At 41.1% G+C, this 19,337-nt stretch overlaps 1 protein-coding gene across 2 annotated transcripts in view; it reads left to right on the top strand.

Annotated features, from left to right (window-relative positions):
* The window catches only part of chchd6b (coiled-coil-helix-coiled-coil-helix domain containing 6b), an 80,163-nt gene extending 62,416 nt beyond the window's left edge, over positions 1-17,747 (top strand). For both annotated transcript variants that reach the window (XM_030092243.1, XM_030092244.1), the window contains 2 exons: positions 2,272-2,407; positions 17,446-17,747. In XM_030092243.1, the coding sequence (XP_029948103.1) occupies positions 2,272-2,407; positions 17,446-17,469 (160 nt within the window). In that variant the 3' untranslated portion in view covers positions 17,470-17,747. The remainder of the gene's footprint in view (positions 1-2,271; positions 2,408-17,445) is intronic.
* The last annotated feature ends 1,590 nt before the right edge of the window (positions 17,748-19,337 follow it).

Below are 19,337 nucleotides of genomic sequence, written 5' to 3'. Positions count from 1 at the left end.
ACACTTACACCCTGTATTTGTCAGTGGCAGCAGGAACTACCGAGCTCATTCATATGTGAAGGATGCATGATTCTGTAATTGCTTTCTGGAATGGCGTGAGGGCAGATCTGTGTGTGTGTGTTTGTGTGTGTGTGTGTGTGCATGCATGCATCTTGACGTCTGCTTTATGTGCACATGCATGATTGCGTACGTGAATGTCAAACGTCCGGCTTCCCCAAAATGAAAGACATGTCTCATCATGTCAAATCTTCATTTGACATGATGAGACATGTTCTTCCTTATCAAACCGAACACTTATTCTCCCTCCTCTCTCCGCCTCCTCCCCTTTTTTACACAACCTGAAGAACCCCACAAGATAAGATTGTGAAGTTCACTATGAGAAGCTTTGATGGCAGGAAAGTAACACAGCATGTTTTTTTGCTAAATTTTATACTTTACGTTAAATCATCCAGAGGTTTTGTTTAAATTTGCAGAGGTACATCTTTTTTCCCTACACTATTCTCTGTATCATTTTTTCAGTTTCTTTTTACCTCATGAATTTATTTATCATGGAATATATCTCTAAAAACTTGAAGTATTTATTCAATCTAAGGTTAAAGCAAACAGAGCATGAAATGTGGAAGTAAAAAATATTAGCAATCAATATATATATATATATATATATATATATATATATATATATATGTGTGTGTTGTGTGTGGCACTAGGCGAATGCCAGTAGCAGATCGTTTAAGGTGCGTATACCTCCCGGATGTCTGAACACGGCCGTATCCCAGTAATACCAGTTGCAAGTTCTCTCACAAGTGCAGGTAAATTACTGCAAGCAACAGAGCACTCAAGGATTACACTCGTGTAGGATTAGCATTCGCTTACCTGCGTGTGTGTTTGTGCATGTGTGGATGTGATTGTGCGTCTGTCGACACACATGTACTGTATGTGCCGGGCCGATAAAAAATAGAAAAGAGAAAGTTTGACTTTGACTCCTAAGCTGCTTTGTTGATGCATAATTCATCTGTCTCCACAGGCTGCACCTCCAAGCCTTTGAAACTATTGAAGCTTCTTCAGCTGCAACTAAAACAAACCACAAACAGCCTCTCTCTTTTTTTAATACATATAATCTATTTTTCCTGCTCGCCGTAATACTTGACACAAGCCAGACGTTGTTTTTGCTGCTATGATTGTCGCGTTGGGAAACAAAGCCGCACTTAAAGGGAATTTCATTTGACACTATTGCGTTTATCAACTGTGGTAGTGATCTTCAATTAAAAACATGAACTCGTCTCAAATTTTGTTTTTTGTTTTTTCCTGTTGTGAACCTGCAGTTTCAACAGTATTTACTGGAGCTCAAACTAGTCAATTACCTGAAATGTGTTTTGTTGTCATTATATTTCCAACTTTATTGTTCTTTGTCTGAAAAGTAACTTCATAGCAGTTAAGTATTTTGTTACGAATTTTCTGGATGTCCATTCTACCCAGTAGTCATCTGATAAGGCAGCATCGACGTTGTCCTGAGAGGCTATAAATACATTGTAAGAGATGTACAGTTATTATAGTGAAGTCAGTGCAGTATAACATGTGGGAAGAGGTGATGCCTGGATCTGAAATCCAGCTAATGCAGTGTATGAAGTGGGATGTAGCCCTACATTTTCACAAGAAGATATACTGAGACACATTGATCCATCTTCTATACGGCTTCATCCAGCTTAGGGGCGCTTGGAGAAGGAAGTGGAATTGTGGGTGAAATGCACACCTTGGCATGTTTTATCACAAGGCATCAGAGATGCTGAGAACTACAAACACTTGCGCCGATACTCAATTTTTGGATCGCAAATTTATATTATAGCCATGTTTCTTGGACTGTGGAAAGAAAAACCCCACCTATGCAAAGGAGAGTGTGCAAGCCCCCCAGAGTGATTGCTAACTGCTACTAGCGAAACTAGCGATGATTTGTCAAACTACATTATGAAGACAATTTTAAGGATAATATAAAGACATGATTTTTTTTTTTTTTTACTATTGTAAAAGTTAAAATTGTAAAAATTATACTTTTATCCCGGATAAATTTTGGTTGACGAACAAAATATTAATTGACATGTTGCTACAAATGAATAGCAGTGAGTGCAACACATATCAAAAGAAGACCTTCTTCAAAATTTAAAATCAATACGCTGGCGAAAACAAGACGACCTGGTAATTGTAGCAGAGATATGTGCTAAAATACAGTAACTGAAGACCTTCTCTGTTTCCCCTCTCTCCACACTGGGTTTCTAGGCCCCGGCAGAGTGCAGTCCTGTGCGCTGAGCTGCAGGCCAAGGTGCTGGAATGCTACCGAGGAAATCCACAGCAGACTCTGCACTGCTCCAGCCTGGCCAAGCAGTACATGACGTGTGTTCAGCAAGCAAAGAAGGTAGGAGAAGGGATCATCCTTTGTTATCAGCATTAGTCCCTTTAGGATGTGGAATCTGTTTTAATATGAGTGTAGGGCGGGTGAGGTGATGCTACTGCTGCCCATCATCAAATATGTGTGAAATGATACATATAATATGTTTTCACTAGGACTATGCAACAACTGCATCATTATTGTAATATCAATGTTCATTATACATATTGTAGGAAAATAAATGAACTGCAGCAGATATCAGTTTTTAGTTTCCATGCACTACATGCTTCATTCAAAATGACTGAATGTCATATATGGAAAAAAACCATTAAAGCACAATTAATCGATTTAAAGAAAACAGAATGCTGACATTTTTTCGCATCTTGCACAAAGTGATGAAATAATCCAAAATAAAGTCAGCAAATCTCAGAGGTCGCTGCACTGTGACGGAAGAGAGAAACATATACTGACGTGTTTGTGTTCATCAAAGATCATATTCTGATTACAAGATTCGACATCATCACATGTTGTTTATATTATATATTTGTATTAATGTATATTTCTGCTCCAAATGAAGAGCGAAAACCTCTGCACTGCTTATGATCCAGATGTATTTATTTTAACTATAGCAGTGCGGTTTATTTAAAGGCGTTGTTCAGAACTGCTGCAGACGCTGTACAAGACCAATTAAAGCAAGAAAAAAACCAAGATTGAAAACAAGAATTCTGCCCAAAAAATAGAAGCAGTAATCACAGCAAGCTGGCAAAACTGAACAGGTGGGTTTGCAGGAAGGATTTCAATGGGATCAGAGATCTGATGGAAGTCCAGCAGAGACTGAAGGAGACCTGGTCGGGACTTGACAGTGAGGCTGATGGGAGGACAAAGACTTATTTCAGTCCAGATTCAGCAAGTCAAGAGAATTATAATCTTCATGTTGGCTGCTCTGACACTTCAAATAGAAAGTTAGATCTATCAGACACGCTTCTTGAATGGATTTATAAATCATGAGGCGTGTCCCATGTTATGAAACTTTCTGATGGAAAGATTACACAATTATTAGTGTATTAAAATCAGTTTTGGCATTCCGCACTTTGAAATCTATTCTGCCTCGTGCTGATGCTTTCACAAATAGTGTGTAGACCCTACGCTTATCTACAAAGTGCCTATTCTACCCAATTTCTCCATCAAAAACAATAATGAATGGAGCAATTTGCACATTATTATCATGACAAAATGCACTGATACGGCTCCAAAGTAGATAAAAGGCACAAAACAGCAATTGGTGATTTCGACAGTTTAAACGCTTGATAAAAGCAAGGCAAGGGCTTACAATAAAAGCAATCAGTCTTTTTAAACTGGTTCAAAAGATCCATTTGCCAGTTGAATGGTGCTCTTTGGGGAAAACAGTGCATATGTTTGTTCACGGGTCCATTTTTATAAGCACATGTTATATGAATTCAGATCGGAAGTGTTTGTGTTTTAAAGAAGAATTGAAGGGATGTTGTTTTTCTTCTGTGAGACATTTGCTAAAACCAGGTTCAATACGGCTTGATATTTGACACTAGCAGTGTGAATGAGAGGCAGAGAATGAGAAGCGAAGCACAGTGACTGTTTCTCTATGGCTGGGAGGGCTGCAGGTAGTGAGGATGAAACAGCAGAGCAGGCTGAGAGATGGGAATAGGATACTGATAAGATAGTAACCGAGTCCCCGTTTTCCGTTTTCCAAGTGAAAACAGAAAACCTTTGTTGTGTTTTGGGAAGCGCTGTCAATCGATTAAAAGATTTAATCGCGGTTTTTCGCATGATTGTCCATAGTTAACTCTTGATTGATCGCACATTTTTTATCAACTGTAAATGTACATTAAAGTGAAAAATTTCAAGCTCTTAATACTGTCAGCAACATGGGAGTGGATAAATATGCTTGCTTTATGTAAATGCGTGTTTACTGTTGTTACCACAATCCAGAACGATCTCAAATCCTGTCCAGAATAATCTCCACTTAACCACAAACATTCTGCAGGCTCCAAAAATAGGCTGGAAGGACATTTTGACCTGAATGGAACATCGTTTAGTAATAATCTGACCATGTAATGTCCAAACAAATACATTTCCAGTTTTCCAAACATTTTTCAACAGACTGATTGAGCTCCTGCATCAGTAACAGACTCCTGAAACAGCAGGTCCTGTTGGTCAGTAATAGAAGAGAATTACCAGGAGTCTTCATAAAAGAAAAGAACGACACAGCTGCTCCTCATTCACACTGCTGTGGATTGGGAATGACGTGCTACGCGGCGCCATCTTGTGGAGATGCCACTCGCACGGCGTATCATGCCTGATTTTTCTGAACGGCTGCTTCTTCTTCTTGTGACAACTGAGGTCTCACTGCTGCCATCTTATACGCAGAAGTGGCATTACTTGGATTACATAAACTCCACTTTTATTTATTTATTTTTTTCTCTATTTGCGAAAAGACATATTTTGAAGCCCTGCAGTTACCGTCCACATACTGAAAAACCAACCAATCTTTTAACCGGAAATAGTTTTAATCACACAAAGCTGTTTCCTGACAGAAACTCACGCAGTGTCTCCTGAACGGAGACGCTTTATCACTGACATCTTTTCAGTCTAACCTTTCTTTATGGGGATAATCTAACTGAGGAGAAATCCTTCTTTTAAAGACTGGCCTGGGCTTCTCCTTTGAAGGGGCCAGTTTTTCTGGTCGACCTTTAAGACTTCTAAAGAGCTCAATCCCAATCTCAAAGTTAAAAAGACATAAAAATGTTCAGAGACGTAAACGTGAAACGTCCCATGTTTAAGTTTGGCATTAAAATAGCTCCATATAATATTGCTGGTATATGTATTTTTTTATTACCTTTTTTTTCTCTTATTCAGCCATCTTGTGTTTTATCTGCTCATCTTTACATTTTCTTGCTCTTTGTACTTATGAGACATTCATTTCCCTCCTGTCCCTTTGGTCAGAGCTGCTGGTATTAAAGCAGTTTTTACTAAAAACTTCACATTAGGTAGTGCGTCAGAGAGGTTCATCAGGTTTGCATTAAGTAAATTAATGCTAAATTATTGTGATTGAATCTTGTGAATAGTAAATGGATCTTCGTTAAATGCGTTTTACATGATTATTCAATGTCACCTCTTCTCACACACAGACGTACACACTGCATTGTCGATCACTACACGTTCCAGTTCAGGGGACACATGCAGCCCAATATCATCTTCAGTAAGCTGAACTGATAAAATAGTGGCACAATAACCTTTAGATTTGAACTTTAATTTTTTTTTTTTTTTATTGTGCAGAGTGTATGTGATGAAAATAGGGATGTGCTATACCACTTTTTTTCAGACCGATACCGAGTATGAGTACTTCATCTTCAGTACTCACCGATACCGATACTTGCATACCGATACTTTATATACATAAAATTTAAAAAATTGCAATGACAGATTATTTTTGAAAATGAATTTTATTTCTAATAAGAAGGCAGCCCAGCCACATGTTTAAGTCCAAAATAATAGTCTGAAAAATAAAAACAAACACCGAGTTTACACTTATTTAAATGAAATTAAGTGCAAGATAACAGTTTTCTCTGAGTTTTACACTTTACATAAACTAAGGTTTTTAAATGTACTAAATTTAATGATTTTTTTTATGAACTAAAGTCAAAGATAGAACAACCCCTGAGTTTAAAGAGTTGCTCGTGTTATTTGTGCTGCTCTCGGATTTCTGCTCTTCAGTTTCTCGGTCTTCTGCAGAGTTTGCCGTTGAGTTGCTGCCGGAGTTTTCTTTTTTTCCAGCACAACAGCGTCAGACTCTCGTCCACAAGCTTCGCCCTGAGGTGTTTCAACAAATTACTAGTGGTAAATGAACAACATCGCGCACCTCCTTTAGCAATTTTAGCATTGCAGAGTTTGCATTCTGCAAAGCTCGGCTCGTTTTCACTTATATAAAAGAATTTCCACACCGGCGAAGTTTTGGTGAGACGAGCAGCCGTTCTGGATTCATCCTGTTGTCTCTGCTCTGGATGAGACTCATGGAGAAGTCAGCCCGCTGCAGTGTAGCCCTGCGCCTGTCAGCGACTCCCAGAGAGGAGCTTCTTCCTCTTTCATGTTTGTCGGCAGCTTGCATCCCATTTGGTTGCACTACCGCCAACTGCTGGTGAGGAGGGCTTACTACGTGTGGGGTTTTCTTGCCGTGAGTATCGGCGGCTGGCATCGGTAGCCTTAACGAGTACCCGATACTTTGAAATAAGGCCAATATCGGGTACTCGCACATCCCTAGATGAAAACGTGTATATTTTTGCAAAACCTTACAAATTTCTGTGATCTTGAAGCCAATTTTAGAGACTCTTCTGGTACAAAAAACAGATATTTTATTAAGTGATAGATCTGATTCTCAGGATTCCACTTGACTGCGACGTCATAAACGTCCCGCGTGTGTTCTTGTTGTGTTTTCGTCAGCCTCCTTCTGAACCTGTGAAACCAAACTTGTGTTTGATGCTAATATCACCAAACATCACCAGAATTTTTAGGCAGAGGACGAAATGGGTCATAACTGCACCTTACGTGAATGCTGCAATTACTTCCTCACTCCACAAAGACTGAGAAGGTCTGTTTAAAATAAGCTAGATAGTCACAGATTTAACATTACAGATGCAGTGTTCGTAAAATCTGATCAGCCTGGTTACATCCGAAGCTGATCTGATCCGTGCCACATGAAGGCAAAAAATCGGAATTGGGTGACGTTACACTGACAGTGTAAAAGCAGGTGAGACTGCTGGTTCCTGTGACAGCAGCACGAGATGAAGAAGCAAACGAGGGATAGAAAACCAAGAAAGAGACTCTCCTCCTATGTTAAAAGCTTTTCCCTAGTGGAACAATGGCAGGAGAAATGGGTGGACATACACGAGAGGAGCACAGGGTTGTATTTCATCAGGAAACATGATGTTGGCTGAACTCATCTGTAGTGTGATTTACATGACTAAGGCGAAATGTTTTTGAAACGTGTAATTTTTGCAATGGGGAACATAGTTTAAAAACAATTTGCTTCATCCTGGTTGGAAAAAAGTGCAGAACATGGTAAACCAGTCTTTACTATGTTTGAAATCACGTTTAGAAAAAAAGAAAATAACCTCTTTGAAAACAGATTGATGCGTTCTGAGGAGCGGCTGCTTCTGTCCGGCATGGAAGGACTGCTGCAGCACACCAGCACACTTACCAGACGCACCACAGAGGAGGCCGTTCTTATTTCAGCTAACAAGCAACGTAAACTGGCTGTTCATGGCGAGATAAAACTGCGAGGAAAGATGCCCAACATTTTAGGTGGAGTAATTTTTCAGCTTTGTGCAACAATAACATGACTTCTCAATAGACAGCAAAGCTTTTAGCCTGGTGAAAACCTCCCGACAGCTTAAAAGCTCCCTTCTTTTGTTATCAGTTCGGGCTTGTAAGGATTTTCTAAAGTAGATGCATTCTTCACTGTGATTAAAAGAAGAATGCTGTTTTTTTTTTCTTTTTTCTGACAAATTCATCTTGATACTTTAAGGCTCATACTTTTCTTGAATAGTTATCTCTTCGCTCGCGTCTCTTTGTGTGCATGCGGCTCGATATCTATTCAGTAACTTTTCCATAATAGTTTTCTGTATTTTGTGGTTATTTTTAGTTCTTTGTTTAAACATAAAGGCGCATAAGCAGAGTTGATGCTCGTGGATATCCGCCGCAGCTCAAACGGTTCAGAGAGAGCCATCCATTCTGCCGCTTCCACCCAGCCCAAGACGACTTATCCAAATTCCTGAGAGTTTATTTGTGTAGACACCAACATATATATCTGTTTCTCTCTGTCAGGCTGTCTGTTTGTCAATCAATCTGCCGGTGAAACCAGCGGCCCGCTTATCTATCTTCCTTTCCTGCCAGTTTTGATCTGAGCATCACTGGAATATCTATCTCGCTTTTTCCGTCTCCCGCTTGAAGTGCGCCCAACTCACTATCTGCAGCGACACAGTCCTTCCTTATATGTCACTCAGAAGTTCTTTTATGTGTTCTGACTCATGGGCGGACACACACACACACGTGCGCGTGCACACACACAGGCACACACTGCGCCCTTTGCCATCCATTAAAGACAGTTGGTTCAGGATATGGCCTTTCACCTCCTTCTCAGCTTTCACTCTCCGTCCCTCTGCTGTCACTGTCTGTGTGAGGCTTTTGTCATGCATATGGGCCCTCGTGTGTGTCTGTGCGCGTCTGTACGTGTGTGTGTGAGGGACGCAGGGTAAATGTCAGCTCACCAAGGCCTTACGTTATTATGAAGCTTTTGTGAATTTTGTCTCTCGCCTCTGAGATGCGAAGCGCTATCTTATATATTGTCAATTTTTTGGATGTGATCATTTTCTATTCGAAGGTTTTGGACGATCCGTTCCAGTGAGTTTGACCGTGTGTGTGTGTACGTGTGTGTGAGCGCGCTCACAGGCATAAGCCTGTGAAAGCGTCTGCACGCCCACATTTTACTTTTCATTGTGTAGTCTGTCTCTCAACCTCCTCCTCATCAAAACAGCCGTCCTCAAAGTCAAATTCAAGAGCAAACATTTGTCAAACCTCCTCTTGCGGTGCGTCTCAGCCATCCTCCTCGCTAATACTTGTGCGCTCATGTACTGACCATGCACAGAATAATAATGTTTACGTTGTGCTATTTAGTACCGTCAACAGGTACTGAAAGTTCCATACAGCCACTTGTATCCTGTACTTAGCCCACTTGAAGACATCCAACTGGAGACCAGTGTGTTCCTCTGTGGTCATGTGTGCTCGGAGCCTTTCTGCATCAATTACAGAGGCTATAGATATCATATTTTGTTCTGGTAAATCACAGCTGTCAAGAATCCAGGTAGGAAATACAACGAAAGGCTCCAGCAGAGCGATACAGGCAGCTGCTCTGAAAAAAGTCAGCGTTTATAACAGGCCAAGAATGAAAGAAAGGCATAACAGGAGCTCGTGACCAAGAGCCGGTATGAAGCAAGCGGAGGCAGAAACCCAAAAGGAGATCTTAACAATGGAAGGAACCTGAAAGCAAAGTAATCACAGTGAATTATAAGTGAGCTCAGGTTCTCAAGTGCTACACACAGTCAACCTGTGAACTAATGAAAAGCAGGCACTCACAAAGTGGGAAGGCAAGATCGAACCATTGAAGTCATGACAGGTGAACTAAAAGTGCATAAATAAAGGCGCCCTGCTGAGAACAACTGAAAGGTCTAATTGAAGAACATTCCTGATAAAATAAGACCACAGAACCCGCGCCACCAGCATTCAGCCTGTGCTTGGTGTGAACAGATACTGAGATCAGCCAAAAACATTCTGGCCACTGGCATGTGCTGATCAGGAGATAATAATAAGAAACAAGTTTTATTCACGTCTCTGGTGAGTGGCTGCAATGAAGCAGCATCCGGGTGATAAGTTTCAAGATTTTAAGTGATCTAGTGGAGCTGGATGATGTTCACCAATAATTGTTTTACTCATTAATGATTTATTTTGGGAATAAGTGTGAATCCTTGCAATAAAAACAAAATTGATACTGTTGGGTGGCTCAGGAATGTTGGTTTAATAATGCCATTGTTAGTTTGAGCCCCTTCAAAGGCGTTAAGAGGAGAAGATCTCCTAATCCACGGCGGGTTGCAAAACACCGACTGCAGCTGAGTTTGTTCATTAGCCGTGTTTTCCTCCAGTAAACAAATCTCTCCTTGGTGCAGGAATCTGCAGACTCTTCAAGTTTATTCACAGTTTTTTAGGTAATAAATCAGTGTTTTGAGATGAGCTGAGGATTAACACCACCGTCATCCTCTTCAGTGACCAATTTACCAAGAGAATTTCATTTTAACCTGATGCATTTTGTGTTGCCACCCATTAATGGGAGCAAACTAATAATTTCCCTCTGCAACCTTTTTTAGCATCTCAAGCCATCATTTAGCAGTGCGTGTCCAACAATTAGAGAAAATTACCTTGTTTTTTTATGTATATGTGTGTGATGAGCGTTGCGGCTAAACTCACAATAACTGCAAATTGAGGGGTTGGAGTTTGTTGACATTTGAGAGAGTCGACAGTTTTCTGTCGCTTGGTTTTTGGGAACGTCAGTTGGCATAACGCCACCGTGTCAGCGCTGAAAATAATGCTTTATTTCATGATTCGAAGTCATTCCCTGCATTTTAAAATGTGCCCAGTAAAAACATTTTTATTGTTATTACATATAAGTTCAACATTATGAATATTTGCAACATATTGAAATATTTTCTAATTTAGGATTTTTTTTTTTTTTTTTCTCCAGTGTGAAAACTTTCTGTGGTCGTTTAGTTTGTGTTTGAATGAAGAAGTCAAACAGGTGAAGATTTGTATTTTCTCAGTGGTTGGAGTTCAACCAAAACACAAAGCACTCTGAACAAACAAGCGAAAAAAATTGTGAAAAATGCAAAAGTGTTTCTCCAAATCAATAAAACATGACAAGCTATAGTCTTCCCAGTGTATTGATATTTCTGTTGCCCCGCTGAATGACTCCTCTGGGTTGTTGTTTCTGAGTAGGAGGCGTTACACTGAAAGGAGCCGTGACGGCATGTTTCATTTGTATTTCATTTCTTAAAATTCAGTTTGATTTAACTGGAAAAACAGAACAAGATGATTAAATAGTTTATTAATTGACAGGATGATGTATTTTTTTTTTTTTTTATGTTTTGATTAAATATATTCCTTCACAAAGTTTGTCCTCTGGAGAAGAAAGGAGAAAGGACAAAGGAAAAAAGGCATTAGGAGTGTGTGGGTTTTCAGATTGAAACAGCGGTTTGCCCTTTTTTTTTTTTTGCTTCTTTTTATCTCCTTATTCTTAGTGTGTGTGTTGTGTGTGTGTGTTGTGTGTGCTGCTCTCTGTGGGTCTCCATAGCTCCTCCACTCTCCCTCCCTCAAACATTTCAGTTGACATTTTCCACACCAGCTACTTTCATCCACAAATCCACTTTATTTATTTTGCCCAAAGCAGTCCATTTTTTAATGTATTGCCAGCAGCATTTAAAGCACATCGCAAACAACATTCAGTCAACTCGAGAACATGTTTAGACTTTCATTGCAAAAAAAAAAAAAGGAAAACCTTCAGTGATGGTTGACAACTTTACTATTTTTACGTTTACCTGTAACAGCAGCGACGAAATCAAGACGTCTCTTTCAGACTTGTTGAGTGTGTCCAGGTGAAGAAGTTGATTGATTGAACGTGGAGGAATTCAGCTTTTTTTCAGCTGGAAGAGAATAAGAAAAAGGAATGAGGGGATGACTCTTAGTGGCTGAGAGGAAAGAGGAAGGTGTCCATCAATAGGGGCATGACTGATGAAAAAGAGGAGAACCGGGGAGAAAGAGGCTTAGGAGAGGCTGTCAGTGAGGAAGGGTTAATAGAAAACTGTAAGAGAGAGATACTGAAGGAATGTGTAGATGACGGAAGGAAGGTAGAGAGGATGGATAAAGAGAAGAGTGTGTGTCTGTCAGTGGGAGGGATTGGAGGACAGAAAGTCCCAGAATGGAGAAAGAAAAGGAGGAGGAGGCTCTGTCAGGCGCATTTGTGAGGGAAAGAAAGAAGAGACGGAGACAAAACATTTTAAGAGTGAATGAATAAGAAAAAAATGAAAAGCATAAAGGAAAAAAAAAAAGACTATATGAAGAGCTATCAGTGGAGGCAGGTGGTGAGCCCCACTGTGAGCCTTGGCCTGCCTGCGAACTGCAATCTGATAACGCTGCCTTTCTATTCAGCAGCAGTCTACTGCTGCACCACACACACACACACACACACACACACACACACACGCGCGCACTAAAAGTGCCGTAATACATACTGCACTCAATTTCCTGTCTGGTATCTATTAATACGATGAGCACTATGCGATACATCTGCAGAAACTCACTATGTTCCGCAAATTATTGAGGTTTCTGAAATGCTTAAGGCCAGACTTACAATTTGGTACTTAGTGGTGATGGTTATTTGCTGTTGTCATATAAAAACAGCAAAAAAACAGGTTGAAAGTTCAAATAGAAATTTTTCTTTCTGTATAAAGGTTGATGACACAATTAAACTGTTTTTCTGCTATTAATCCAGAGTCTCTATTAACTGACTTATTAATCATTTATGACGACACCGTCTGATAAATTACATTTGCAGCTGAGTCTTCTATCCTATGATTACAGTTATACAAACCAGACAAACGACTGCTTGTGTTTTACCTGAACTAATTCTGGTTGTGTAACTGAATGGCTTCGTTATTGTGTGGCTTCTGTCTTTATTGGTGTGAGTGAATGGGCGATGAACGCAGGTAAAATCCATTTACCTAATCATTAAAAATGGGTGTAACCAGATTGCAGTTTCACATTTCACAAGTACCTGTGTGTATTTCAAAGTCCAGCTATAGCAAGGCATCACTATTAACTGTCAGATCACACCCAGCACGTGCTTTGTTTCACACAGATTTTAATTTCTCTACATGTGGTTCATGACAGTCATGTTTCAGGGCAAACGCTTCACTCTTTAAAGCTCGCTAGAGAGTCCTAACCTTGACGAAACTTTTTCTTCACTTCCCAGCTAGTTTTAAAGTTCTCTTTTTGTGTATTTAGTGTTTGTTTTTTCCACATCAGTGCTGTCAAACCACAACTCTTTGCTGCATCAAGCAGTTGTTTTGAGCCCAAAAAAATAACTGAAGAAAAAAGAAAAGAAGAAACAAAAAATCCTCAATAGTCCAACTGTTGACGGAGTGAACAACTAGCTGGTGAACACTGTGAGGAAATTTAAAGACTCAGGTATTTGTCCCAGAGGTCAGCGGGGATCAAAAACAGTTTGAAATGAGCCAGGTGCCCAGAAACTCCCGCTGAATGATAATGTGCAATTATAATGGCTCGATTCTTCAAAATTCAGGACGGAGATGACAGAAGTCGTGTGTTCTGATGATGCTTTGATTTCAAGCATCTTGGATTATGATAAGTTTTGCAATGCTGTAATTCATCCTAATTTTCTAATTTGAAATTATGTTCTCATCGGAGGTCATTTTCCCAAATTCTTATCAATAAATAATAAAATGAGGGGATTAAAATTGTGTTTTTAGCATTTTGTTTTTATTAGCTTTAAAGTATTGCACGCTTTAATCTACTGAACAACCAGCTGACTAACTGAGAGGTTACCTTAATTGACTAATTGACTGCCGAGCTTTTTTTCTGACTGCGTAATCAGTAAACGGCTGTGTGTTTATGAAGCAGTCATCACCGCGGCAACGTCTGATTGACACTCCTGCCTGGCAACTGTCTCCTTCCCTCCTGAGAGAGAGAGAGAGAGAGAGAGAGAGAGAGAGAGAGAGAGAGAGAGAGAGAGAGAGAGAGAGAGAGAGAGAGAGAGAGAGAGAGAGAGAGAGAGAGAGAGAGAGAGAGAGAGAGAGAGAGAGAGAGAGAGAGAGAGAGAGAGAGAGAGAGAGAGAGAACTGAGTGCTGTTAGCATGGAGCAGAGAAGACAGTTATTGATTTTCTACTTGTCTATTATTTTTGTTTTTCACAGAGAAAAGACGGGTCGGCAACGAAAGTGCACTTTTGTGTGTGTGTGTGTGTGTGTGTGTGTTCTTAGATTTACTGCATTCGTGCTCACGTGTGCGTCTGCTGCTGCCTGCGTGTTGCTTATTGTCTTCCAGCAGTGGAAAAGCGAACACACTGTTGCTTCCATACTGTTGCGTTCAAAGTTGATTCCCACCAGCGAACGCAGCGCGTCTGTCCGTAACTCGCAGCGCTCTCTCTAATTGGCTGGAGACCGGCAGGTTCGAGAAAGCCTGTGTTTGTGTGGCCGTTAGCGGTGTGCTTTCTGTGGATTTAATTCATTTTGAACATACAGTTTCTGTGGAAATGGTTGAACTTGTAGCTAGATGTTGCATTTTATTCTCACCTAATGTTCAAACATGTCCTCAAATCGTACATTATCATCCTACAACCAGTGACAAGTTTTGTACAACTTTGTCCTCAACTTACTTTATTGGATATACCAGCTGCATGTTGCAAAATTATCGTGAGAAGACACCCTGTCTGTTGCTTTGCTCATTTATCCCAATATTTAAACTTATATTGATCTAAATCACACTAAAACATTGAGTGTAGTGTCTTCAGTGTGTGGAAATGCAGTATGTTGACATTACAGCCTTTATAAACATGGGATTTTCCACAGTTCAGCCACATTACACTGCATTAAGTTCAGCTCGGTGTTCATATTAAACTGCCGTCTGGGTGAGTGTCTAAAATCCAGTGCAGACCTTGAGCTTGGTTTTTTGGCTGCCCTCCCTTTCCAAAGTGTTGTGCATGGAAAGCTTTTCCTGTCTTTAAATTATCCAAGTGTGTATGGCGGCAGTCCAGATTCCGGGCTCGGGGCGCCACATTGAACTGTGTGCACTGTGGGAAGTGCCAGGGGTCAGTTTAAAATTCAGAAACTCCTTCATGCACTATGCATTAGGCATAATGCTCCATCACACCGCCATGCATAGGTGGAGCAATACCTACACCTTCACTATACTGGTGCCATATATCCCCATGTGCATGCGTACATATATCACCCTCCCACACAGACCGGCATATGCATAAACTCTTTCACCCCTTTCACACAAATAGTGAGTTTTCAGGCTGGCATGCAGACACACACTGTCCCTACTTTATATCTCAGGACGTGAGCGGAACAGTAAAGCTAAATCCCCTTGTCACATTTGCCGCTCATCTCCAATTCAAAGGCACAGGCTGCGATGCCCTCGGATGCACTTGGCAAGTGAACAGCTAACCTGCCCGCCAGCATATCTGCCTGCCAGCCGAGCACAGAGGTAGTTAGCATGCCAACTAGCCCACCCAGCAGCCACAAGCTAATGCTTCACTAACCCCATGTTGCTCTGCGCCTCATCCTGGGAACGTGGGTTTCTGTCCGTATTGACGCAAGAGGAGTTTGGTTGCAGCCCATCGCGAAGTGTCTTTCTGAAGCATAATCAGCTGAGAATGTTACACTCCACAAAACGACATGTCCTAATGATCTTATCTCTTTAAAAAAAATAAATAGAATAAAAGAAAAAAACTGCCAAGTGATTTGGAAGATATCTTGATCCAAAATAAATCTGGATGACTGCTTTATTAGAGTTCTCCAAAATGTCCTCCAGTCAGTTTTATGTTGTGCGGTTGCACGTTATGAATATTCTTTCAATTGATGTAAGTAGAAGTTATATTTATCACCTAAAAAATAGGCTGGATGTAGATTTGTGTAGCTAGAATTCATGAAGAAACCCATCTACATTATATTCTCTTGCTGTTGATTTATTTAATTGCACTGTAGTTGTGTTTTGTGTTCATATTTGTGGTTAAATGTGGCTTTAAACATGTTTCAACACAGTCAAGACAAGTAGTACAGCACATCTCCAAACAATCCTGTTGAGCACTGATTGATTAATTCCATAAAACCTGAAGTTGGGGAATAAAAATTTGCAGTGTTTGATGGTGATGATCTCTGGACCTCAGCGTTTTGTGGGACGAGTTAAATGAAATACAGTGAGATTGCGCTCCTGTCTTCCTCCCTGAGTTCGTCCACTCGGTGCCGTCTCTTCCCTGATTAGACTGCTGCTGTGACAACAATATGGATTAAGCTTGACAAAAGCCACATAGCTCTGAGGTAGAATAAAGTCGGCGAAGTCCTTGAAATTTCTGAGATGTGCTGCATCGTCAAAGGTGGACCTGCAGTTGGAATACTTCTGAAGTTTGCTCCGGTAGTTGTTTCAGTCGCAGTTGTTGCTTTGTGTCAATCCCACAGAACAATCACCGCGGTCATCTCATGAGCCTGGGCAAAATTCGTCCACAGAAGCTGTAAATGACCGCAGAGCTCCTCCAGAGCTACTCAGATTCACTGGATTAGGGCTCTAATGTGTGTGTAAGGCGCTCTTTGTAGAAATCAATTTCATCTTTAGTCCAGGGGAATGAAGGCATTTTGAGAAAGATTTCTGAAAAGTCCCCGTGAGTGTATTTGTATGTCTGTGCTTTGTCCGTCCTCCATTAGTTTGATACTTTATTTGAGCTACAGGCTGAACAAGTCCAGACAGAGGTCAGATCTTCCATCACAACACGACAGTTTCTGCCTCAGCATGTATATAGAAAACGATGACAACGTACAGTAAAAAGCCTGTAAGAAACTTCCATGACCCACGACCTTAGCTGCTAAACCGTAATGAAAGGATTTTTATTTAGGTATGAAGACAGATAAGAGTTTGGCTTGACTTTACAGACGGTAAACTTCTTCATCCTGTTGTACTTTTATGTCGTTTCCAATGCCTTTTGTCTTTTTTTTTTTTTTTTTGTCTGCAGTCTTTGTGTCTCAGGCTCCGACTGCAGGACAATGGTTCAATTGAAAAATCATCATTTTTGTGTTTTCGCTTTAGAAAACTTTCATGTTTTGAAAGCAATGTCCATTCACACAGAAATGACAAATACACTGAAAATGGTGTAGTTAGACCATCAGGCCACAAGTTGTTTTTGTATTGAAACAACACACACTTTCTCACAGAGAACATTACATTAATGTAAACAATGGCGCGTACACAGACTTCATATGGACGGATAATGAAGTCGGATTGCTATTCCGAATGACTTTCAACTCCAAAACTCCAAAATCCCAGGAGAATGTGGACTGAGAGTCATGACGCTGGAGGCGTTGCTGCTGTTGTTGTCGATCTACTCGTGCATGTGCAGGAAATCTATTTACTGCAGACGTGTTGCACATTCGCAGCAGCAGCGTTTCAGAAAAGCGGAGTTTTCACAGCTTTTGGAACTGTTTTCAAACATTTGGGTTCTCAGTGACTCCGAGCACAGTTATCGTGTAAACGGACAATCAAAACACAACCTAAGTTTTCTGTGTAAATGAGGCCTGAAAAATAGGATTTGTCTTGATGCATCATGATTTGTACAGGGTTTTTTTTTTTTGTAATGTAAATGTATAAATTAGCACTTCTTTTTTTTCACTCTTCTGCCTCTTTTGTGTGTTTTTATTTCAGAGTTCTCTGACGAATCACGGCTGACGAACCCAAAGACAGCAGCATGGAGGAAGACGCGAGCATGTCAAATCCGTCCACTTTTTTTTTTTTTCCTTCCCCTCCGTCCATCCATCCATCCATCTATTAATTTCGCCACCGCCGGAGTGACCTGTCCTTTTTCCCACCCTCCGTTCTTCTTGGTTTTAGAGTGCATTATCTTGACTTGTCACTTCGGAGTGTGTTGATTTATTGTCAAGTTGTGCGAGCACACCCCTGCTGTCGCTGAAATAAATCCCAGTGATCCAGTGGTGATGAGACTGCAGGTTGTGTGTCTTTGTGTCCTGTGAGTTAGTGTGTGTGAGGCTGCGTTTGTGTGTGTGTGTGTGTGTGTGTGTGTGGGGATGTACAGTGGTAGCGGTTGGCTGTCTCTTGTCACGGCGCGCTAATAATGCTTCCACTACTGAAAATGGGGTCGTGTGCACCCTTCTGACGACGCTGCGCAGGCCCAGGGGCTTGATTGTGTGTCGTGCTCATGGTTTCATTAAGTGGGAGAAGAGAAAGGAGAGTGAAGGAAATGAGGGATAAATGAAGTGGAGGACGCATGAATAATGAAGCGTGCATGTGTTAATACGTGTGTGTGTGTGTGTGTGTGTGTGTGTGTGTGTTTGTTTCCACGTATATTTTCTTTACGCCGCTGAGCCATGAGTGTGTTTATGTGCCATCGCATGAGGGTGAGCGTGTGCACACTCGAGCAGCACGCCGGACAGGGCACATATTGTCCCTGCTGGACTTGTTGCCATGGCGACGGGAGGCGTTTGTGCTCACAGCAAGGTGTGGAGGAGCCTTCGAGATAACCCTGAAGGTCAGCACATAGTGATGGAGCTCACAGCACCGCTCGCACACTTAACCCTCCCCGTGTGTGTGTGTGTGTGTGTGTGTGTGTGTGTGTGTGTGTGTGTGTGTGTGTGTGTGTGTGTGTGTGTGTGTGTGTGTGTGTGTGTGTGTGTGTGTGTGTGTGTGTGTGTGTGTGTGTGTGTGTGTGTGTGTGTGTGTGTGTGTGTGTGTGTGTGTGTGTGTGTGTGTGTGTGTGTGCAAGCAAGTAAGTCAAAATGCATTTCAACTTATGGACATGGTTGACCACCCTCAAAATGACAGGCTTGTTATCACACACACACACACACACACACACACACACACACATACACACACACTGAATATTAATGCTCATATTGTGCGTGCGCGCCGATTCATGGGCTCCGAATGCACACTCCTACAAGTGGCCGTCGCTGTGGATGTAGCGGAGCGTGTTTGTTAATGACGGCTGTGAGGAGTGATCTATCGATCACGGTTTGACTCCCACTTGCCACGGCGCCATCGATCACGACATAAAACACGAAATGCCAGCGACCGATCCATATGATATGTGCTCTATTAAAGAAATCTAGTGAAAATCAAAGTGGAACACTGAGACCAGTGAAGTGATTGAGGAGGAAATGGATGCGTCTGTCACTGTTTTTTTTTTTTTTTTTCTTTGTCCGTGAGTCGATGAATGTCGGCATCCGCAAACTGCGCTCCTCCACCGGGGATTAGGCTGCTCTAACACAACCGTCAAGACGCACATATTACCTATATTAAAGCCAGCTCTGTATTAGAGGTTTCAGCCAGTGGCTCTCATATCCCTTCCCTCTCTCTCTCGCTGACATTTCTTTACAAATACCAGCTTCTATTCACTCTGTTATTGCCTTTTCCCATTCAACAATTCACTGATTAAACAACCTCCTGAAAAGCCCAGGCACCGCTATCTGCCATTTGGCTTTTTATTAGAAACCCACCCCCTTTAATTAAATTGGTTGAATTACAGAAATATGAAGGATATTTTGCCAATATATTATAGAAGTGAGCACAATGGATTG

This window comes from Salarias fasciatus, chromosome 5, assembly GCF_902148845.1.
Source record: "Salarias fasciatus chromosome 5, fSalaFa1.1, whole genome shotgun sequence".
Taxonomy (NCBI): domain Eukaryota; kingdom Metazoa; phylum Chordata; class Actinopteri; order Blenniiformes; family Blenniidae; genus Salarias; species Salarias fasciatus.
Note: the sequence above shows the minus strand (reverse complement) of the source record. Positions and strands in the feature narration are given on the sequence as shown.